At 45.6% G+C, this 25,045-nt stretch overlaps 1 protein-coding gene across 3 annotated transcripts in view; it reads left to right on the forward strand.

Annotated features, from left to right (window-relative positions):
* Nucleotides 1–25,045, forward strand: part of epha3 (eph receptor A3) — a 181,859-nt gene that overhangs the window by 143,684 nt on the left and 13,130 nt on the right. For all 3 annotated transcript variants that reach the window (XM_056289268.1, XM_056289269.1, XM_056289270.1), the window contains 4 exons: nucleotides 3,911–3,972; nucleotides 6,600–6,809; nucleotides 9,045–9,194; nucleotides 9,556–9,749. In XM_056289268.1, the coding sequence (XP_056145243.1) occupies nucleotides 3,911–3,972; nucleotides 6,600–6,809; nucleotides 9,045–9,194; nucleotides 9,556–9,749 (616 nt within the window). The remainder of the gene's footprint in view (nucleotides 1–3,910; nucleotides 3,973–6,599; nucleotides 6,810–9,044; nucleotides 9,195–9,555; nucleotides 9,750–25,045) is intronic.

Here is a 25,045-nt window from a genome sequence, read left to right on the forward strand (position 1 = left end):
GTCTTTGAGCTGGAGGATACGATCATGCTGTCCCTTTAATGGAAGCGCTGGCGTCGCGGCGTGTTGATGCGTTGTGAGGGATGGCGTTACCAGGAAGAGAGCTGGTGTTGATAGAGCGGCGTGTATGACGAGCTGTCATGAAAGCGGTGAAGAGTTTTACTTTGTTGTCTGACCGGTGAAATAAAATTCCTTTATCTTCTAGTGTTTGTTGACGAGTGGCTACAGTCCAGTCATACATTTTTGGAGAAGACTGGTGGTCAGGGAACCTCGCTGGAACGTGATGACACTGCAACCGGCCACAGGTAGTGAGGCCAGTGTAGTTGGAACGATGGCAGGAGGCTGGACTTAACTTCCTAGGTGAAGTAGTCAGAGTTCTGTGATGACAGCTGTGATAATTGATCTTGAATTGCCCCGTCCTCTCTTTGCTGATGAGGGAGGTGGGCTGGGAGGTGCGGAGGACCCCTCAGGTGAACTGTGGTAGTCTTAAATGTTGCGACGAGATTAACCAGGCGGGATACTAATGAGACTGAGTTGGAGCTCGGGGAGCTCACTCGCTTCTTGGATGGATTTTGAACTACAGGAGGTGGGGTCTCAGGCATAGGGGAAAGTTTCAGTTTCTGTAACTAGGTCCGTCGTCCTGATTTTATCTGAATAGGTCATCGTTCGATGGGGATAATGAGGTGAAATCCATCCTCCAGAAGAGGAGAGGATGGATAATGTTGCTCGTGTGGTAGTAGCTCAATTGTTTGTGTGCTGGAGTCGATGTTGCATGATCTCAGTTCTGGCGCTGAATACGAGCGGACGGGGAGGGGGAGGGTGGGTAGGAATGCCAGAAGTGGCGTGGTTGAGGTGAGGTCTCGCTCCTGAAACCCGCGAGATAAGCTTCAATTTTCTAACAAATCCCACAACACTGCACCTAATAACAGGAAATTGGTGAGTAATGCTATTTTTAGCAGAAGATGACGGAAAGCCCATCATTCATTATTGTGTGTGTGTGTGTGTGTGTGTGTGTGTGTGTGTGTGTGTGTGTGTGTGTGTGTGTGTGTGTGTGTGTGTGTGATATACGCCAAACAAATGTGCGTGATTCAGTGTGGCATGGGACCAAGGGTAGATTTTAAGAGGTCCATTTGGTTTGTGCACACATATACACACATACACACACACACCCATACACATACAGCCACATGCATGCACACACACACACACACACACACACACACACTGCTGTAGGGTGATTTATTGGTCTTCTACTGTTAATTCTTAATAATCCTGAGACTTCCACACCTCATTTACCTTGCTGCTGCTTTTGGCTGATTCACAGGCTACATATTTTCACACACACACACACACACACACACACACACACACACACACACACACACACACACACACACACACACACACACACACACACACACACACACACACACAGGGAGTTGTATTCATACTGAGAGAACAAAGGGGCTGTGGATATTTTACTTTGGCTGCAGTGCTGAAAATAGAGAGGGAGGGAGGGAGGGAGGGAAGGGGAGGTTGGAGGGTGGAGGGAGTCGGTGTTCCTGTCTGTGATTATAAACGCTGTCTGCTGTGGTAAACGGAGTGATCCATCAGGGCCTTTTACAGGAGGGGGTATCTAACGGTATTTTTACAGGAGGGTTATCTAACAGTATTTTTACAGGAGGGGTATCTAACAGTATTTTTACAGGAGGGGTATCAGTATTTTTACAGGAGGGGTATCAGTATTTTTACAGGAGGGGTATAAGTATTTTTACATCAGGGGATATCTAACAGTATTTTTAGAGGAGGGGGTATCTAACAGTATTTTTACAGGAGGGGTATCTAACAGTATTTTTACAGGAGGGGTATCTAACAGTATTTTTAGAGGGGGATATCTAACAGTATTTTTAGAGGAGGGGGTATCTAACAGTATTTTTACAGGAGGGGTATCTAACAGTATTTTTACAGGAGGGGTATCTAACAGTATTTTTAGAGGAGGGGTATCTAACAGTATTTTTAGAGGAGGGTATCTAACAGTATTTTTACAGGAGGGGTATCTAACAGTATTTTTAGAGGAGGGGTATCTAACAGTATTTTTACAGGAGGGTTATCTAACAGTATTTTTAGAGGGGGGGTATCTAACAGTATTTTTACAGGAGGGTATCTAACAGCATTTTTAGAGGGGGGGGTATCTAACAGCATTTTTAGAGGGGGGGTATCTAACAGTATTTTTACAGGAGGGTATCTAACAGCATTTTTAGGGGGGGGGGTATCTAACAGTATTTTTAGAGGAGGGGGTATCTAACAGTATTTCTAGAGGGGGGTATCTAACAGTATTTTTAGAGGAGGGGGTATCTAACAGTATTTTTACAGGAGGGGTATCTAACAGCATTTTTACAGGAGGGGTATCTAACAGCATTTTTAGAGGGGGGGTATCTAACAGTATTTTTACAGGAGGGTATCTAACAGCATTTTTAGAGGGGGGGTATCTAACAGCATTTTTAGAGGGGGGGTATCTAACAGTATTTTTAGAGGAGGGGCTATCTAACAGTATTTTTAGAGGAGGGGGTATCTAACAGTATTTTTACAGGAGGGGGTATCTAACAGCATTTTTAGAGGGGGGGTATCTAACAGTATGTTGGCTGGTGAGAGATGCTGATCGTGGGAGGAAGTTCGGGGACTGTCCTGAGCAGACCCGGCCATGTTTAAGCCCATCATCATCATCATCATCATCATCCTCATCATCCTCCTTCAGTCATGGGGAACTCATGCTGTGCCCTGCCCAGGGTGCAGGATAGGCAGGTTATGCAAATTTGCGGTAATCCGATTGGTTCGCTTGTGCCAGACAAGACGTCGAAGTCATTAAATCCATCTGAAAGACTTGTTCAAACCCATTTAGATCTCGTTGGATACCCTAATTAAGATGCGGTCCATTTGCCCGACAGCCAGTGCTTCAGCGTTATTAATCAAAGGTTTGTTTTTCCGCTGGGGGCAATAAAAGTGTTACTTTTTACAGCCAAATCTGTCACGTTCTCCGCTGTCCTGTCAGCCCTGAAAATGTGCGTTATCCTGCCAGATGTGGGGAGGGCCCCGTTAATACATAGGACAGGGCTAGCAGGAGAAGGGAGGGGGGGGGACGATGGGGGCAGAGCGGTAAGGATGGAGAAAAGGTGGGTCAGAGGATAAAAGAGAGGGCAGAGGACGGAGGTAGGGAGGTAGGTGGATGGATGGAGTAAAGACCAGAGCGGTGCGTACACAGAGCCACGGGCAACACAAACGCGGTGACGCTGATGCTGTTCATTTAACAACAGCTGATTTAAAGGGGTCCCCCCCGTCCCCCCCCGTCCCCCCCGTCCCCGGGTTGTAAAGCCTCGCTGTGGCTGTAGTGTGATCAGGCACACATGATAGCAGGCAGAAGGGATTTACTGCCTGCTCCTCCACTGGAATAAAGATGTCACATGCTGACAGCTGACCTGCTGGGACCCCGAACCATGACTGACTCCTTTCATCCTCCTGTCTGTGTGTGTCTGTGTGTGTGTCTGTGTGTGCGTGCAAGGGAGGCAGGGAGAATGTGAGATAGAAGAAGTTGAAAGCCAGTATGATTCAGGGTCCATGTAAATCCGCTTTAAGCCAGGCTAAACCCCTTCTTGGAAGTCACAGATTGACTCCTCGGTTACTTTCAGGAACGTTCGTTCTTTTTTTACTGCTTGATTCAGTTGATGGCTATTAGTGTTGCTTAGTGTTACTATTAGAGGCGCCGTTACGAGTGTTAATAGCGTCGCTGTGCGATGAGAGGAACGTTCTAGAAATGGTGACGCTCTTAGTCGGCACTGCTGCAGCACTTTGGGGAGACTCTGACTGATGCCACCGATCTGAGCCTGCTTTCTCTTTGTGTTGTCTTTGTGTTGTGCAGGTAAGCCGGTAATGATCGTCACGGAGTACATGGAAAACGGGTCCCTGGACAGCTTCTTGAGAGTAAGTAGTACCGTGGATACAAATACACATATACATGTTAACAGTGCCATGCATAATGACTAGAACCTCGGCCTTCATCCTTCGGGGTGTTGCTCGCAAGTCGCAAACCTTATTCAAACTCCAGTCGCTAAGTGTATCCCAAACCAGAAGTTAACGCAACGCCAGTGGTGAGTCGATGCTCGCTGTCCTTACTGCAACTCCAAGACCATCAGAATGGTTTATGGTTCACTTTTTTTTCCAGCTTTTTCATTTTCTACTTGTCAGCAGTGGAAAACTGCGGCAATGTGGTTTGCAGATTGCCAAGTAAATGTGGCTCCTTCTGTAAAAAAATAATAACAATAAAAACATTTTGCATGTAAAGTATATCAAAACTAGTGCCGTGTGACCGCGGCCTACGACTGCGCTGGCCGGAAGTGACTCTTGAGTCTGACTACGTCTCACTCTGTTAACGAGAACTCCACCTGCTCTGCAGAAATTAGCCAAGGTAAAACAGGGTAGGCCGCGATGCTAAATCAACTGGAGAGAAGCTTTAAATCAACATGGGCCTGGCATGAGCCGCGCCTGTGCTGGAGTCACTTTACCCCCTTTCCCTTCCCACATGTGTGGGTGGACATCACTCACATCACATCACTCGCATCACATCACTCAGGCCGTCCGAGCAGAAGTAGCTGACCTGTTGTCCTCCCAGCTTCTCAGACGTCTGCTTTTCATCACTGGAAGATGTCACACACACACACACACACAGCTTTATGGTTGCCAAGTTACAGTACTCTAATCCTCATATCTCACCTTTTCATTCATCATGTTTCCCTTTGTCGAACCTCGGATCCAGGAGGAACGATGCAGATTCTGTCCTGGCTGTGGAACAGCGGACCAACTCTTTACCCTTGTGAAAGTGCTGAGGGGGTTATGGCAGTTTGACCAGCCACTCTACATGTGTTTTGTGGACTTGGACGAGGCTTACGACTATGTACCCCAGGGTACTGCAGGAGAATGGGGTACCGGGGCAGTTGCTACAAGCCACCCGGTCCTTGTATAACCACAGTGAGAGCTGTGTCCGCATTCTCGGCACAAAGTCAAACACGTTTTCGGTGGGGGTCGGACTCCGCCAAGGTCGTCCCTTGTCTCCTATTCTGTTTGTGATATTCATGGACAGGATCTCAAGGCGCAGCCAAGGTGAGGAGTGTGTCCATTGTAGGAACCTCAGAATTGCATCTCTGCTCTTTGCAGATGAAGTGGTTTTGTTGGCTTCATCAGAACGTGACCTCCAGCGAGCACTGGGGCGGTTTGCAGCTGAGTGGGATGAGAGTCGGCACCTCCAAGTCTGAGGCCATGGTTCTCTACCAGAAAATGGTGGATTGCTCCCCCCCGGGTTGGGGATGAGTTGTTGCCTCAAGTGAAGTAGTTCAAGTATCTCGGGGTCTTGTTCACAAGTGAGGGTTTGATGGAGCGAGAGATTGACAGGCTGATTGGTGCAGCATCAGCAATCATATGGACGTTGTACTGGACCGTTGTGGTGAAGAGGGAGCTGATCTGGAAGGTAAAGCTCTCAATTTACCAGTCAGTCTTCGTTCCAACCCTCACCTATGGTCATAAGCTTTGAGTAGTGACCAAAAATGAGTTTCCTCCATAGGGTGTCTGGGCTCAGCCTTAGAGATAGGATGAGGAACTCGGACATCTGGAAGGAGCTTGGAGTAAAGTCACCGCTCCTTCACATCGAAAGGAGCCAGTTGAGAGGGTTCAGGCATCTGATTAGGATGTCTCCTGGGCGCCTTCCTTTGGAGGTTTTCTGGGCATGGCCAACTGGGAGGAGACCCCGGGGTAGACCCAGAACTTGCTGGAGGGACCACATGTCCATCTGGCCTGGGAACACCTTGGGATCCCCCAGGAGGCGCTGGAGGGCGTTGCTGGGGAGAGGGACGTCTGGAGTGCCCTACTTAGCTTGCTGCCACCGCGACCCGACCCCGGAGAAGCGGCTGAAGATGAATGAATAAATGAATGTTTCCTCTCTCTGCTGGTGTTTAATCATCGTGTCTCTGTCTGTCTCTCCTCTCATATGACCTTTCTCTCTGTGTTCTTGTCCCATACAGCAGCAGTGCAGGTCACACAGCATATGGGATTGTTTTCAGACACTTCTATTGTCCACTCAGACAAAAGACACTGGCCAACCTGTTTTGTATTTGTGTGTTTGGGTTTCCCCGTGTTGTAGTCCAGCATCTCACCAGGTTGCATGTTGAGGGGGGGGGGGGGTTGAAGGTAATCCAGATGGGCTCTTCCAGATCGTAGGCATTGTAAACAGATTTCTTACCAGTTGGATACGGTGCCAGAGGAAGGTGGATGTGCCCGTGCCATTTTAGGTATCTGAGTGCTCTTCGTTACTCTTCACAGATGAGCTGCAGACGAGACCCCTGTAAAACAGGTTAATGGAAGTGCTGTGGATGCTGGTGTAGAAAGGTTTCGTGATATGCAAACAGTCAGAAAGCTCAGCCTTGCATTCTAGCTATAAATAAGTCTTGAATAAACCGAGTGTCCCTCTGACGCGCTTCTCCCTCTGCCTCCCTTCTTCCTCTCGTTCTCTCTCTTTCTCTGTCTTGGTCTCCGTTTGATTCCCTTTTTCCTTCCTCCAGAAACACGATGCCCAGTTTACCGGCATCCAGTTGGTGGGCATGCTGCGTGGCATTGCCTCTGGCATGAAGTACCTGGCAGACATGGGGTACGTTCACCGAGACCTGGCAGCTCGGAACATCCTGGTCAACAGCAACTTGGTGTGTAAAGTGTCGGACTTTGGTCTGTCCCGGGTCCTGGAGGACGACCCAGAGGCCGCCTACACAACCAGGGTGAGCTAAGAGCAGACTGATGCTGAAACACATTGGGGATTACTGTCAGGCAGATATTCGCACACTCTCTCACATGTATCTGTACGTCCTCATGTGGTGCAGAGTGAGGAGGTCATTCTGATGGCGGGGTGGTGACTGTTGTGTAGTTACAATAACACTGTATGCACATGGGGCGGCATGGTGGCGCAGTGGTTAGCGCGGTCGCCTCACAACATGAAGGTCCTGGGTTCGAGCCCCGGAGTAGTCCAACCTCGGGGGTCGTCCCGGGTCGTCCTCTGTGTGGAGCCTGCATGTTCTCGCCGTGTCTGCGTGGGTTTCCTCCCACAGTCCATAGACATGTAGGTCAGGTGAATCGGCTGTACTAAATTGTCCCTAGGGATGAATATATGCGTGTGTGTGTGTGTGTGTGTGTGTGATGACCTGGCGGCCTGTCAAGGGTGTCTCCCCGCCTGCCGCCCAATGACTGCTGGGATAGGCTCCAGCATCCCCGCCACCCTGGGAGCAGGATAAGCGGTTCAGATAATGGATGGATGGATGCACATGCAAAACATATCCCCAAATGTACAAATGCATGTACCATGTGCACACATGTGTTATGCATATGTGCTCAAATACACACACACACACACACACACACACACACACACACACAAATTATCCATAAATTGCCATGCGGAGATGGTTGATTCTCACCAACAAATTGTATCGATTAATACGCGACCACAATCTCACACTACCAGCAGCATTATTACACAAACGGTTTGTGTAATTGCTCACAGAAGTTGTGTTGGTCCAGCTGTGTTTTATCTACCCCAACATGTGCATATTAATTTGCCCTCCAGTCAAAACGCCCGTATTGTCAACGGATAAATAAAGGCAGAGTGGCGGTTGAGGTATCACACAGAGAACAGCCTCCCTCCCTTCTCTCTATCTCCCCGCCCAGCAGCCCGCCTGCATGTTACACCTGCACCCTGCACACCCCTCACATCATCTGTCACACACACACAACACACACACACACACGTGCAGCAACACACTTTCAGACGCACACATGCACATGTGTGTATGTACTCAAACAAACATCGCTGCGTCTGGGTAGCGTAGCGGTCTATTCCGTTGCCTATCCACACAGGGGTCGCCGGTTCGAATCCCTGTGTTACCTCTGGCTCGGTCGGGCGTCCCCACAGACACAGTTGGCTGTGTCTATGGGTGGGAAGCGTGATGTGACACACTATCTCGCCTCGTCTTCACAGTTCGCACTAGCTAGCAGGAGGGGCGGGTAAGTGAACAAGGTGTGTGTGTGTGTGTGTGTGTGCAACAGAGAGGGTGTGCATGTAGACGTCTTACTCATGTGATCCTGGACCAGCTATGCAGCACGTACGGCTCGGTATCAGTTCTGGCAACAGCAGCTTGTCAAATAAGCACTCGACAAGCTGTTTCCTCTCTCTAAATGTTCGAGAGACTGATAAGATAAAATAATATACGGTATCACAGTAATGGACCCTGGTAAAAACACCAGGCTCCCTCCGAAGCCTGCAACATAGCAGAGATCCCATCCATGACCGCCGTCCCCCTTGTTTTCACTTGCTCTCTGTAGTCCGTCTTTTAATTTGAGCTTGATCTAAGCAGAATAATCTCATTTTATTATGCACTGTGTGAGCACAAGTATGTGTGTGTGTGTGTGTGTGGGTGTGTGGTGGTAGTACGGTGGGTCTCACCAGTACCTACTCTTGGGGGAGTGGAGGGTAGAAGTGCAGTGTGTTTGTCTAAGGGAGGTGTGTTTACAGAGCACTGAGCAGGAGTTGTGTTACTTGGCTCTCCTCACCCTGCTCTCCTCACCCCCCCCCCCCCGTCCACCGCTGCCGTGAGAAGTGCGGGCTAGCTTACGGTATGAGCGAGTGCAGGGGGGCAGGCAGCGAGGGGGAGAGGTGTGCTAAGGGGGCTGATCCGTCTTTGCGGGGACATGCAGGTGATGGGAGTGGAAGTAATGGTTGAGCTCAGCTCGGAAGACGCCGCGCCACAGCTGAGGAGGAGGCCAACGAGTCTGCAGGACATATAGCCCACTGAATCTGAACGGTTGAGCATAGATCATGAAGTCATTTACATCCGTCAGTCCTTACAGTAGCACCACCAGCTACATGTCATGTTCACCTCGGACAGATTGTTGGGCTGATATTGCTCTCACGTTCTCTCGCTCACCCTGTCTCTCTGTTTAATCCTCTTTCTCACTCTCAGGGTGGTAAGATCCCTATCCGGTGGACGGCTCCTGAGGCAATTGCTTACAGGAAATTCACATCAGCCAGCGATGCGTGGAGCTACGGCATCGTGCTGTGGGAAGTGATGTCGTATGGAGAACGGCCCTACTGGGAGATGTCCAATCAGGATGTGAGAACACTGCTATACACGAGGAGACCTCACAGCCTCATAGCTCACAGAGGAGCGGCGGTGTAGGGTAGTCAGATGGATGGTGGTGGTAGCGGCTGGTATCATGATGGATTGATCCATAAATATACCGTACATGTCCACAGTCACGTATAAGGGTTTTTTGTCTCACAGAGAGAAGAAAGGGACATTTATCCCTACAGATAAACGAGGCCGCTCTAGGAACAAATTTAAAACATATTTAGCGTTAATAGCTCCATTTCTTATTTAAATGGATTATGTATGTTTAGAAAAAAATCTGATGTACGTACATATTTAAGTTCCTCGGCTACATTTAGCCCTTTCTTCTTCTCTCTTTGTTCAGGTGATAAAGGCAGTGGATGAGGGTTACCGACTCCCCCCACCCATGGACTGTCCAGCTGCTCTCTACCAGCTCATGCTTGACTGTTGGCAGAAGGAAAGGAACAACCGGCCCAAGTTTGAACAGATTGTCAGCATCCTGGATAAACTTATCCGCAATCCAAGCAGTCTGAAAATCACCGCCAACACGACAGCCAGGTACCCTGTAGATCTGCAGCCTCGAGAAAACATGAAACAGTCACTGGGCCTCATTCATCAATTATTTGCATGTTCAGATTTGTTCGTACACACCCATGGGATTTTTTTTTCAGCTCTCAAGCTTGTCTGACAGTCAGCAGCAAAGCCTGATGGGTATTTGTAATTCCTTCCCTCCATCATCTCTTGTCTACCTCTTGCAGCGAGCCATCACATCACCCTGGCCTGCAGAGACACCAGGGTTAGCCAGCTGGTGTCTACATTCGGGGGTTAGGAGGGTCTACTCTGGCCTCTGAGACAAAACTCAGGGCTAAAAAACTCATGGGTGTGTAAGAACAAATGTGTACGTACAAATGATTGATGAATGAGGCTCATTTTGCTAATTTTGACCTCTGCTCCCAACAGTTGACTTGTTTGTTTGTGGGAAACCTGGAATAAAGAATATCACGTAGAAACACAGATTATTATGGAATGTAGCAAGTGGAGTGAAGCCAAGAACTTGGTTATTAAACAACCAGTTGGTCACTCCACTGGTTTGATTCTCAGTTCAACTCAATTCAGTTCAGTTCAATTTATTTCACTTCAATACAGCTTAATTCAGTTCAGTTCCAGTCATTCTTTCACTTCAGTTCAACTCAGTACGACTGCATTCAGTTCAGTTTGATTCAATTCAATTCAACTGAGTTCAGTCCAGTGGCATGGTGGCGCAGTGGTTAGTGCAGCCGCCTCACAGCAAGAAGGTTCTGGGTTCGAGCCCCGGCGGTAGTCCAACCTTGGGGGTCGTCCTCTGTGTGGAGTTTGCATGTTCTCTCCGTGTCTGCGTGGGTTTCTTCCGGGTGCTCCGGTTTCCTCCCACAGTCCAAAGACATGTAGGTCAGGTGAGTCAGCCATACTAAATTGTCCCTGTTTGTGTATGTGTGGTTGTGTGTGTATGTCGGCCCTGTGTGATGGCCTAGCGGCCTGTCCAAGGCCCCTGCCTCCTGCCCAATGACTGCTGGGATAGGCTCCAGTGACCCTGAGAGCAGGATCAGGGGTTCGAATACTGCATGAATGAGTTTGGTCCACTTCAGTTCAATTCAAAATCTTTATCGTCCATATTTAGATGAAATCAGACATTTTTCCTTGGCTTAACTTCATGGAAGTAGGAAATAAAACAGTCGATAAATAATATGGATTATACAACAAAGCAAGTGTGCGATCAGCAGCAGTTCTCTCGTGCCAGTCTTCTGTGGATGGGTTTCTGCTGGACACACTGAATGCAGGTGTAGAATGGGGATGATGCATCTGTTGTAGCAGGCCCTCTCTGCCAGTGGGACATTGATCATGCAGCCTAACAGCAATAGCTCAAAGGACCTGTGGAAGGAATTACCTCCGTCATCCTCGTCTTAACAGCTTTAACATGATATATGGGTAGCTGAGGTTGTTCTACCCTTTTGAATTTTTCTACCTTTCTCTTTGTGAGCTTTATCTTTAATTAGTCACGTATTGAAACCAATTATGTTACATGTTATGGACAGGCACGGACTGGCAGTAACACATAAAACACTGCTCAGGGCCAGTTAGGTTGCAGTCACCATGCAGCCAAGCTTCTTCAGATTAATACCTGACATTTTTCAATGCTCTTGAGTGAATCATAGTGTTATTGGTCAGCAATGATTAGCAGTTAATATATATTACATGGGAAACATCTTGGAGGACAGCGCCTTCCAAAAAGAAAGCAATATTCCTGCAAATTTATCTTCACCCTGTGTGAAACATTTACCTTTCAACAGCAAGCAATGCTCACAAATACCATGCATTCTGTACGATGTGTAGAGCAGAATCCTATGCTGTGTGTGTGTGTGTTTGTTTGTTTGTTTCATGGCTTTTAAAAATGTAGCTTATGCATTTCAGTTAATTGCACAGAGCAGTTATTGTAAATACTCTTATAAAATGCAAAATGTTTGTTATTTGAACAAAAATAGGGAGACAAAAAGTGATTTGTTAATCTTGGTTGAAAGTGGAGCATGTTTGGCGGCACACAATGGGCAGTTCTTTGACAGTCTGGAGTTTCCAGCAGCCTCCTGCAGTCATGATGGGTTGACTGGTCGTCCTGGGTGTAAGCCCTTGCCACCAGGACCAACCTGTCATGGCAAAGTCAGTGCTACTGAGGACTGTGCACCCCCTGTAGCACTCTAACAACCTCCTTGCCTGGGTCTCCACCTCTGACCATGTTGTACAATATCCAGCCTTATATCCAGTTGAAGTCTGGTGGTGTTGTGGTGTCTGGCGACGGGACTGGAACTCCTAGTCAGAGCCCTGCACATCAGCAGCACTGGGTATATGGTCGCTAGCAGCTGGGATTGAGTGGCAGCTGCTTTCGGCAGACCCCCGTGTGACTGAGCAGCCCTATTTAGGGACCACACTGCTCACCGCAATTGGGGAGGGGCCTAGAAAAGGTGGCCTAAAAATTGTCCAGTCAACCAACCTTCTGGGTAGGTTACTGTGCCTACTGGGAATTCCATCCTGTAGTGAAAACAAGAACATTATCCTACTCATATTGGCAACATGGACTATTGGAACTCTTCCTTGATAATAATGGCAACAGACCACATCGAAGGACCATGCTGATTGCTGAGGAACAGACGCTACAATGTGGATATTGCTGCTGTCAGTGAAACCAGGCTCCTGGGTGAAGGCTCCCTGAGAGAGGAAGGAGGATGGGTATACCTTTTTCTGAAGAGGCTACCCCCTTGGTGGACAACATCAGCATGGTTTTGGACTTGCAATCAAGAACAGCATTCTACCCGGCCTCACTGACACACCCACCGGACTAAGCAAGAGACTAGTGACCCTCCATATCCCCCTAGCAAAGGCATGATGTGCCACTCTGTTAAGTGCCTATGCACCAACACTACCACCTGACAATGGTGTGAAGTACAGCTTCTACCAGCAACTTGATGAGGCCCTTCATTGTATCCCAAAAAAGGACAAGAGCCTTCTTATGGGAGACTTTAATGCTAGGGTTGGAAAGAGCAATGGTATATGGAGTGGAGTACTGGGTAGACACGGGATTGGTCAGGTTAATGCAAAAGGTCTGAGGCTGCTAACACTGTGCAGAGCATGACCTCACCATTACGAACACGCTGTTTCAGCAGAAGAACAAATACAAAACAGTCTAGATGCAACCACGAGCTAAACACTGGCATCTGCTTGATTATAGCATAACAGGATATTCTGACAATAGTGATGTCTTGCTGACCCAGACCATGAGAGGTGCAGAATGCTGGGCAGATCACCGCCTGATCATGACCAAGCTCACATCAAAGTGTGCCCCCCACAAGGTCTCAAGAAACCCATAAAAAAGCAACTGAACTTTGCTAAATTGAAGTCAGCCCCAGCACGGAATGAGTTCTGTTGCTCTGTAGGCACGATGGCACTATTGTTTGAGGCCATTCTGAGTTCTGACAATTCCCTGGGTCAGAAATGGCGGCAGCACAGCGTTATACTTGATGATGAATCCTTTAACACTTTAATCGTGCATTGTCTGGTTTCTTCTTATTCTCTTTTCTGATTAACAGAGTACACAAGGATGTTAAAATGGCAAAGAAAAAAGTCCCTACATCCAATTTGCATTTAGGCTCAGCTATGTGTGAACTGGTTGGCTCATTGGTTGGCTAATTGGTTGTCTATGTGACCTCTGGGTAAAAGGTAAATGCTAAAACAATTAGAAGTGAGCATATCAGGGCTTCAAATGCCAAGGATGAATTTTGGTTCCAGTCCATCCCTGGTTATGATGTAGAACCGTGTGGACTCAACTTGGTATGTGGGTCTTTACACAAAATAATCTGAGTCTTCTTGGGTGATGATGGCATTGTTTGTCCACATATCCTGAGGACAACGAGCCACCATGCAGCCTCTCTGTGTAAGCAGGTGCATGCCTCCCACACAGCCTTACAGGTTAGAGCACGTCCCACTCTTCAGTGATCAGAATGCACTGAGATAGCACTGACAAGATGCTATTACGTCCACCCACAGACTAGTTTAGCCAGTGTACCTTCTTCCCATATGTGTAACACAACCTCTTTCTCTTTTTTCATCATAACGTCACCCGTCATAGTCAGTAATAGGGTGAGAGAAGTCTCTTGAAAGATGTACACAATTATCCATGGACAAGGTGCACAGTTACAATAAATGTATCCAATTTAATTTTCCTATAAGAGCAAAGCATATTTTCACGACTGATTTGAGCGTTTAAGAGTAGGCATGTCAGCAACACCCCAAGTGGAATCAGCTTTCATGGAGAGAGACACCTGACATGTCTAGTGTGAGGGACGTTCCTGGCCTGTTAAGATAGTATTTGACTACATCTTATAAGCAGATTTGTTGGACATTGAGAAAGAATAAAGAACATGACTGAGGAGCAGAGGCAATTCAACGTTAGATGTAGTATTTCTTCTTTAGGTAAAGCCTGCTTGCATGTAGATCCAGCTGGGTGGTAAAATGTGCCTCACGTAAAGAGAGAGTCTTCCTCCTTTCCCTGAAGGTTATCATGAAGGTTGCAGACTTACGGTCCCACTGTCACATCACATGTCTTCCATCTCCCCCTTTTTCTCATATACACTCATGAATCACACTACCCTTGTACCCTTGTATTCAACTTTTTCAAGTTGTACATTACTACAAATATTGCACATTTTTTTGTTCCTCATCTTTAGGGTTAACCCACCTCTGGAGTTGCATGTTTAGCATCAAATTGCTCTTTGATTCATTCCATTGTTCTGGTTTTTTTTCTCCCTTTTCCTTTGTGTTTTCTGGAGGGGCTGGGAACAGGGTAGACCCTGTAACATTGTCAAAGGTGGCTCGGGCTAAGGACAGCCCCCATGCACTGGCTCTGCTGTAGACGGCTGTGGTGTTATGGAGATGTCAGCGCTCATAACATTGACTAATGATTTTTTGAGAAAGTGAAAATCGGTCCCTTGGAGTTTGCATGTAATTTTCCTGATTGTCTTTTAACACTGGCTGTGCAGAGGCTGGCCGGCTAGAGTGCAGTGATTTATGGCTCTGTGTGTGCGCTCGTGCATGTGTATGTGTGGGTCTGTGCGCCTGTGTGAGTGTGTGTGTGCACAGCAGCTGCACTTAGCTCTGTACACCTCATTTGTCTTGGGGCCATCCAGGAGAACACCCCTCCCTCCCGAGCTCATACCAAAGCCAGGGACCAGAACAGCGTGTCGGTGGGGTTCGGAGGAGCAGGCACTGTGTAGGAGATGACAGGTCAGTAGGTGAAGGTTGGCCGTGAAGGACTAATTATGGGCCACGAGGAGCCAAATCGGTTGGGAGTGGGCTGCTGTCTCTAGGATTACCGTCTAGATTTGGTTTTACCGACGGGTTAGATTTGACCGTCTACATTTGACCGTCCTATTTTCAGGCCTACCTCTCTAGAGACCATGTAACTACAAATGTGGCTGAGGCTATGGCTTATGGGTGCAGCTGCACAAAGGGCCTACTGTGGATCTTTGTGTAGCTTGTGACTGCAGCTGGGCTTCAGTAGACCATGTCTTGATCAGAAGAAAGCAGTTAGCACTTCACATAAAAAAAAGAACTGAAATGAAAAGATTTTTGAAGTGTAAGTATACAGAAATTCACAATGAAGAGGCAGACAGGAGGGCATACAGGCATCAAAGTAAAATGTAAATGGAAGAGGTACTTGAATGAAAGAGGGACTTGGGGGGGGGGGGGGTTGCTGAAAGTTAAGGCGAGGCATTTTTCCTCCACACCTGCCAAAGACAGGAAACGATCCTCTTGGGAGGGCGCTTTTTTTTTTTTTTTTTGCGAGTTCCCAAAATAATTGGTGAAGCAAGAAAACGAAATAAGTATGCCTGAGAGGAATCACCGAAATTGGAGGAGAGAGTTCCTCCTCGACGGTTCATGACGGGGGAGGTAAGTGGCTCGACCTATCAGCTCCTGTCAATCTTGTGTCAGTGGGTCCAGAGGAAGGAGAGTAAAAGCTGTGCCCTGCTATGCAGACCTGAACTCATTCTGTCTGCACGAAACACATTTCCATCCTGAAAACAAAATGATGCCCTACATTAAGTACACACACACACACACACACACACACACACACACACACACACACACACACACACACACACACAGACAGGCAGAGAGGGAAAGAGAGAGAGAGAAAAAAAACTTTCTTAAAAAAACATAAAAATCCAAACATTTTCCATGACAAATATTAGTACTGTCCAGTACAGTTCAGACCACAACAGTTTCATTACCTACCTAAAATAGTATTGAATATTAAGTAATCACCTGCCACAGAACATACTGCGTCATTATAGCACCACTTTTTGATAGAATCGTCCATGTTGCTCATTCCTTTAAAAAAATAATCTTAAATCAATCCAGACTGTGGCTTTCAACCAAAGCGATGAAAACAGGAAGTACTTCCTGTCCTGTCCTGTTCTCTACTCTGTTCTTCCTGCTACTGTAGATTGAAAGTTTGGCCTCCCCTACTATCAGATTTGGTTGTTGCCATATAGTGGCATCTAATTTTTTGCAGCCAACTCCCAAAATGAAGACAGTCTTAGACCACCTCTCACCAAACCATCTCAAAACATTATCCAGTGCTTTAAAAAGGTTACAGGGTGTTTCCCATCCATAAAAACAATAAAAAAAACAGTCTCTACTTCTCCATAAAATGGGCATTCACTTGAGACTGGGGTTGCAATGGCACCATGTAGAATCCTCCATTGTAAATAACCAGTCCTTTTCTTTAGAGGTGGTTTACATAAAGCCATCCATACTGGTTTCACACCACTGCCCACGTCTAGTTCTTGTCTCCACACTGTCAACTCTCCTACCCAGTTTACATTTTTTCAGTGTTTTCACACAATTTATACACAGCTTTCCCTTTAACTGTGTACAAGTCCACATATTTACAGTCAGTCACATTTAATAAGGGTCCTGAGAATCTGTCTAGATTTGGAAAAAAAGCCCAGCTCTGGAAATTGATAATTTTCTTCAGGAGTGTCCATTCCACCACTGTACTACTGCAGCATTGTAACCTCCTCCTCTGTCAGCCTCTCAATCCACATATTTAAAATGTTCCTGGTTTGTCAAATAACTCTCTACCTGACAAGAGAAGCCACAGTCCGGGTATCAGTCAGTCCAGGACCAGCTACATCCACTATTATCCTCAAAGTGACCCCTCCAGTAGTGCATAGTATGTTAGTGAGACTTGATGTTGTGCTTTCTTGAATATCCATTATGGCCCCATTAATAAGAGGCTCTTCCAGTGCAGAGAGTTTGTAGGCCCCAGTCTCTTCCATTTAAATAAATTCCGAACACTTGATAAAAAGGAGGTAATTCACATAGTTTTAGAAAATTAAAATCCATTAGAAACAATGCAGTGTCTAAACCCAGACCAGCTGTCCTGCTCAAGATGTTGCTTGTCACATCTCTCCAACCAACATATTTTAGACCTGTAAGATATCTCTGTATGAACTCTAATCTGAATGTAGCTAGTCTGCTTTCTATATATGTACTAGACTTTGCCCCCTCCCTCCTCTTTTGGTAAGAATAACACACTCTGGGGCACCCAATGTGACTTTTCCCAGAAAAAAATCCACTAAGATGGCATGCATTTTTTGTGTTAATTCTTTAAGTGGCTCCATGTAGGCCAACATATGCCACAGTGCAGAAGCTATAGGGTTGTTAATGATTAGTGCCCTGCCTCTAAAGGACATTTCAGCAATATACGTTGATTTAACCTTCCTTCTACTCTGTCTACCACACTGTCTCAGTTCTTCTGGACTATGGTCTCATTGCCAAAGTACGCTCCAGGATATATGAAACCATCCTTCTTCCATGTCAATCCCTTGGTAGACTCGGCAGACACCACCCCCCCCCCATCTCCTTAATGCCAGTCCTTCACTCTTTTTCCAATTGACCTTTGCAACTGATATGGTTCCAAAATCCTTAACAATTCCCTCTTGTTTTATTATCTCTTCTTCTTTGACAAAAACAATCACATCATCTGCATGAGCTGATAAAATGTATTTTGTTAAAATCCTTTAAAAACACCTTCAGTTCTATCCCTTACTTTGCATAACATGGGCTCAATAGACAATGCATACAACATTCCTGAGAGTGAACAGCCCTTTCTCACCCCTTTACACACTTTGAAGGGGGCACTTAGACCTCCATATTTTCAGCACACTTGCAATGTCCTGGTACCAAATCTTGATCATAGCTATAAGACCTGGGCTGAGACCAAAATTCTCCAATGTCTTCCAGAGGTAAAGGTACTGAACCCAGTCAAAAGCTTTTTCCTGGTCTAGTGAAATGAGACCAGTTTCAAAGCCCAAAGAACTAGACATATCTCGAATTAAGGACACATTGTCCAGAATGGACCTTCCAGGCACAGAGTATGTCTGACCTCTCTGTCTGTTGGCTCAATTTCTGATGGATTCTGCTAAACTTGGCAGTTCCACTGTTTCATTTTCTAGATGCCCCTAAGATATGATAATGTCTCATGTGACATTGAGAATGTACTGCTGACAGAACTGTTTTATCTCTACTTTCCCACCAATGTCTCGATTTAAAATATTGTTTCTGCTCTTAAAGTGATACTGACATCAAAATCGGAAAATTCCTATTGACAGGCTGTGTTCCGAGTTGGAACGTGACCACGGAGAAATTCAGTGGCCAAAACAGCGCGTCTGCGGCCACTCAAGAGAGATCTGTGATTGACTGTAGATGGTGCCAGTGGATACGTAGACACCAGTCAATTTGCTTATAGGGTGTGTCCATAGCGAGATGCTATAAAATCACAGAGAAGCCGTTCTTTCACCCCCTCCTTCTAGCTACTTGGCTCAAGTTTGTGCTGTTTTGCTGAGACTTTATTATCGATCTTGCTACAACGTATTGCTACGACATATTGCTATCTATCTATCTATCTATCTATCTATCTATCTATCTATCTATCTATCTATCTATCTATCTATCTATCTATCTATCTATCTATCTATCTATCTATCTATCTATCTGTCTGTCTGTCTGTCTGTCTGTCTGTCTGTCTGTCTGTCTGTTTATCTAAATATATATAATTTATTTATCTAACAGTTATTTGTATCATCGAACATATTATTCGCCAAGTTGTATTGCACTGCCGTGCCGTAGGCCTACCACCATGCCGTGGTCGCATGCGAAATGCGTGGAAAGACAATAGCCAATAGCTTTGAATTCATAAAACCACACCTATTTTCGGTTATGATTCAAACTCCCAATGTTAAAAAATGCGTTCAGAAAGGGCATGTCAGTCTCTCTTTAAAACCTCTCCAAAAATGTAAATACATCCTTAAAATTAGCATCACAAAACAAATCTGTGTTAAAATGCCAATATGCACTTTTAGGCTTTAGATTAGTGATTAAAACATTACAAATGACCAGAAAATGATCAGTAAAACCAACAGGCAACATTCTACACTCTTTACGCTAAAATGATATTTAAAACAATAAAATCGGTCTAACCTAGCTAGGGATATTAAATTCCTTCTTGTGTCAGCCCAAGTCTTTATCACCATTCATCCTTCTCCACACATCTACTAAACCATGTGATTCCAGTCTCAGTGTACGCTGTGATGTACTATAAGGTTTTAGGTGATTTCTATCTATAAAATAATTTTCAGTACAATTAAAATCTTCTTAAAAAAAATCCGCAACATTAACTTTACTTAAAAGGGTGCTCAGATCTTGTAAAATGGGTACTCCGTCAGGTCCTGTAGTAGTCTCTTCAGCTTGTGTAGCGGACACCTTTTTGCTGCATCTCTTGCCCCGTTTATGTTCAGCGTACTGATATTGAAGTGACTCAGAGAGAGATTAAAAGCAAACACAACAACAATGCTGACCTACATTCAGGGTGTAAGAGCTTATTCACCAACTTATCCATTTTTTCGATCTTGCCTGATTCTCTGAACAATGTTCTCCAGTCTCTGCACCTCCTGTTCAGTGAAACCTCCTCTTCCTTTACTGCTCATCTGTAGCCTTGCAGAGTTAAGAACAGCCCTCTGTCAGGAAAGTAATCCTCTGTTTTCAACCCCTTCATGTGCTTCGTTTTCTGTAAGAAACATTTGATTTTGCCAACACTGAAAGTCCTTTTATTTCCCGGCTAACAGCCACTTTGCAGTCAGAAGAGTCACTCTCCCTATCAGCAGCAGTCCTCCTCCATAGTGGATCCAGACTGTCCGTCTGTTTCACTGCTCTCTTTCCTCTGGTCTTGCTCGCTATCCCTTTCTTCGCCTGTGAATTTCCACTGTTACTTTTAGTTTTCCTTTTCAAACAGGCCACTCTTAGGGCCTCATCATCATCCGTCATGTCAACCTCACTTCCTCCCGACACTGCATCCTCTGCAGCTCTTTCACTTACACAGTGTTCCCTTTGTTTTTGCAGTTTCCTGTCCCTCACCTGCCTCCTTTTGTCCTCCCTCGCCCACCTCAGAAGACTTTCTTTAGTTTGGAGACTGTCCTTCCGTGTCGAGATCACTCCCGGGTCAACACTTCCATCGCTAATGAACGGAGGAACATTTGACAAAGTCACTTTTTTCGCCGGTGTGGCGAGAGACAGAGCAGATATGAACGTGTCGTTCGCCACAGTCCCGTTCTCCACCACCGCGTTCACCTTTCCAATGTTGTCTACACATATGCCCGCCGCGTTGTTCACCCGGGCGGCGGCCTCAACGCTGCTGTAACCCACAACCTGCCCCACAGCCGGCGAGCAGTTCTCCACCCAACAGGGGAAAACCGGCACCACCTCGATGCCATGCTTCCTGATCAGTCTGGACTGATCCATGCCGGTGACTAGCACGCCGACCAGCACACGCTGGCCAACCACACACACACAAACCCCCTAAAATCTCCCTATATTCACACCAAACAAGCCAACCCTACAATACACACTAGTTACAACATTTATAAGATTGCAACAAACGCTCGCTCATCCACCCCCCATCCACTGAGAGAGAGACAGAACCGGGGGGGGGGGAGCAGTTGGTGGAGGCTGGTTTGGATGGGGAGACCGAGGGACAGGGTCAGGTACTTTGAAACAGTTTTTTTTTTTTCAGGACGCTCGGTAAAAACGTGCATTCCTCCCCTAACTCAACTGCCCACATCTGTCTGCTCAAGCTCTTCTTCACCCCCACCCCCACCACGTCATTTTGCCTTCCTCTCCCTCGCTCCCTCGAGAGCCCTAAAACTGATACTGCACAGCCCTGGTTATTCTGTGGTCAAAAGAACAAAAGAGAGAGGGAGGAGGGAAGGAGAATGAAAGGGGGTGGGGGGGGGGACTTTTCTCTCTGCAGTGTGTTTCTTTTTTTTTAACCGTTTCAGGCAAGTTGTTGTTTTTTTGTGTATTGTTCATAGCTTCTGCGAGGTGTGTGTGATGCGTACAGTACACAAGGGGTCTAGAAAACCAAAGAGGCACTCACTTCTTCCCTTCCCTTCAGAACTCCCCTCTGTTTCTCCCTCTTATCATCCGTCTGCTGCCAGACGATGCTCCAGCACGACTAAAAATATAAGACAACAAAGACGGCAAAAGAAGCGAGGAGGAGCAGGAGGAGGAGGAGGAGGAGGAGGGAGACAAGGCCATCTCAAGTTTACCTCTCGGCTGAGCAAAGGGGAGACGAAAGCGGCGGAACGGCCCAGATCAATAGTCCTGAAACATGGATGAACAGCATAATCTGGTGATTACAGCGCCGGGTCAAGATAGGAGGCACACCTCTCCTTCCTTCTTCAAGGCATCCCAGCTCCCCCTCATCTCCCTCTTTACCTAATTACAAACTCCCTTTCTGTAATTAGTCAGCTGTTTTTTGTTTGTTTTGTTTTTTTTCGAGGGGGACTCGCTGTTATTTTGTCAAGATGAAAACCCCGTTTCTCAGGGAAACTGGTATGCCCTCCCTCTGTTCCCGTTCTCCTCATGCACCCCCCCCAAACTACCCCAGACCCGCACCCCGCTGGTCCCTCCTCCATACAAACAGCACTTTCAGCCTCATGAGGCCTGGATCGGTGTTTTGACAGGCCGCTGAGTCTCAACGAAAACACTGAACCCACTCAACAGCTCACACTCTGCTGCCATTTGTTTGCCCCCCCCCCTCCTCTCTCTCTCTGACACACACCGCTTCTTTTTTCTAATTTCTTAGGCTGACTGTATTGTTTGTAGTGATGCTGCGACTTAACTGTAGGATCTCCTCTTTGAGCACATTACAAACCTTGTGGTGCAGATGTGGCTCAGAAATTCTTTCAGAGTTTAGCAAAGAATCTTAACATAGTATGACCTCGCGACCTCTTTGTTGGCACGGCCCCTCAATTCTCTATAGGTAGGTAGCCGCATGATCTTTCTCAAAGACCCAGAGTAACGCACACACACACACGGACACACACCACAGACCTCTTTCTACCTGCCAATCCACATCAGTCAGGGAGAGGTGGACTTTGGACTTCCTGGTCTTCTAATGAGTTTATTTACTCAGCTATGAATGGTGTTCTTAAGGAAGAACTATCCCGGTCTCCTCTCCTGTGTCCATTGGCTCTCCAAGGCAGGTGCAAAAGTGCCGTAAAAGAAAACATCCTCACAACCCAGTTTGGAATGGCAGTCAACAATATCTACTAATAAACATGGCTGCCGTTGATAATCATTTCTCAACACAATGTTGTTATTAGGACACTCAGTTGGATGTGACTGGACCTGGTTTTCCTCTGGTGGGCTGGTTGGTTGCAGCATGGGCAACCCACTGTCATAAAATACCACCACATTTGTCCGAATAATATCTGAAAGTTTGTTGATAGAGACATGTGCAAAATATACTGAACCACCTTCTCTCACTTATGTTAACTTGCACCTTTCTCACCATTTTCTACCATAAACATTATCTTTCAATTCTCTCTCTCTCTCTCTGTCTCTGTCTCTGTCTCTGTCTCTCTCGCTCTCTCTGTCTCTCTATCTGTCTCTCTTTCTCTCTGTCTCTCTCAAATTCAAATTCAAAAGTGCTTTATTGGCATGATAATTAGGCACTTGTATTGCCAAAGCAGTCATTACAAACAGAACAAGAAATCAGAACATATACCGAACATGTACTTATACATAGACAGATACAAGAAATCAACATATACAGGTGCAGTATAAAACAGATTGGTAATTAGTTACTTATTAATTATTAATTATTAATTATTTAACTATTGCCATTATTTTTATTTTATTTTATTTAAAGCATTAGGATATTTAGGACGACTGTCCATGTGCGTGTGTGCATGTTCATTTATGAGTCGCTGTGGGCTTGAGTGTGTCTTGTGTGTGAATGAGTGTCTGAGTGTGGTCTTGGGCTTCTTTGTGTAAAAAGAAGAAAATATGTGTGTGAATATCTGTATCATTCAGTGTCCCTCAGATGATGGCAAGTGAGAACATATTGTACAGCTATAGTACAGCTCTTTGTCTTCACCCAATAAGTAGGGTAGTTTGCTGTGGTCCAGTAGAGCAGTGTTTCCCAACCCAGTCCTCAAGGACCCCCTATTCTGCAGACTGTATTTGCAACCCTGAATAGGTACCTGTTTGTAGTTATTCAACTAATCAGCAATGACTTATGTCAGATTTTGCACACCTCTCATAATTTAGTGATGCGAGATGATTGGTTGAATAAGTACAAATCAGGGGTACCTATGCAATGAAAATCTGCAGGATAGGGGGTCGTTGAGGACTGGGTTGGGAAACACTGTGGTAGAACATCAAATTTGGGGAGATTTTCTACAAATTTTGGGAAGAAGCAATCACGGATTGATTGGAATATTTTGCACTCTGTTAAAAAGTGCAGCTCTGTCTCAACTACATTGTCTTTGCACTGCTGACACAGACGTTTGTCTCTTGGCAGCCTTTTTTTGTGTCTGCCAGTTTCTATTGCTAAGCGGTGCTCACTGAGTCTGTATTTCGTCAGCGTATCTTAAATTTGTTGCTTTTATTTTAGTTAGGTAGCTAGTTAGGTAATTTTAGTTAGGGAATGTATATTCTCTGTCTAGAGCCAAATAGCATTGCGTCTTGCTTTGTGATTTTGTTTTGGATTGCCAACATTCGTAATAATTGTTTTTAGGTTTGAGGAAATGTGTTTAAGCCGAATATGTTGTGCAGTCTGGACCTGGTCTTGTGCCTTTGAGGTGTTAGTGGAACAGGATGGCTGAAGACCAGGTTGGTAGGAGAGTTCTTATCTTTGCTCAACTCTTGGTATTGCAAGACTTTATAATGGAAAGAGTGTGAGTCACTGAATTTTAGGTGTTTCCAGAATTTGATTGCCCTGTTTTGAATTTTAATCAGAAGATGATATTGGCTTAATTCTGCCCTGCATGCATTGTTTGTAGTGTGCCGATGGACTTTTAGGATGTTTTTGCAAAATTCAACATGCATGATCTCAGCTAGATGTTTTTTTCCCATTTATCTAGTTCCTGACTTGTAATTAGGCCCACATTTCACCACCATGAAGGGCAATTGGTTCTATCACTGATTCAAATATTTCTAGCCAAATTCAAATTGGAATTTCGAAAGGGATTTGTCTTTTTATGGCAAGTAAAGCCCTGCATGCCTTGTTAGTTCATTCACTGCCATGTTGAATGTTCCTTTACAATTGATTCTAATGCCTCAGTAGGTGTAATCTAGTGTGTGTTCAATTTAATTTGGTCCTAATCCAAATATGTGCTGTCTACCCTGATATCTGGATCTTTTTTGAAATATTAATATTTTAGTTTTGTTTATGTTAACTGTCAGGGCCCAGGTTTGGCAAAATTTTGAAGAAGGTGTAATTGAATCTGGAATCCTTCCTCTGTTGGTGAAAGAAGGACTAGGTCGTCTGCATAGAGTAGGAATCTGACATCACTGTCGTGGAGACTGGTGCCTATGACTTTTCCAGTACGATCGCCAACTCATTGATGTATATGTTAAATAGAGTTGGGCTTAAAGAGCAACCTTATCTCAATCCGCACTCCTGAGGGATATACTGGGTTCTTTTGGATCCGATTTTAATGTCACACTTAGCTCCTGAGTACATTGATTTTTATAATGTCATGTATTTTACCCCCTACACCACAGTCAATTAATTTGTAGAACAATCCATAATGCCAAATGGAATCAAATGCTTTTTTGAAGTCAGCAAAACAAGTGAATAATTGATTTTGATTTTGAGTATGTTTATCAATTCGCGTTTGTAGGATGTAAACATGATCAGTAGTGTGGTAATTTGGTAAGAATCCACTCTGACTTTTACTCAAGACATTGTGTTT

This window comes from Lampris incognitus, chromosome 11 (assembly GCF_029633865.1).
Source record: "Lampris incognitus isolate fLamInc1 chromosome 11, fLamInc1.hap2, whole genome shotgun sequence".
Lineage (NCBI taxonomy): Eukaryota > Metazoa > Chordata > Actinopteri > Lampriformes > Lampridae > Lampris > Lampris incognitus.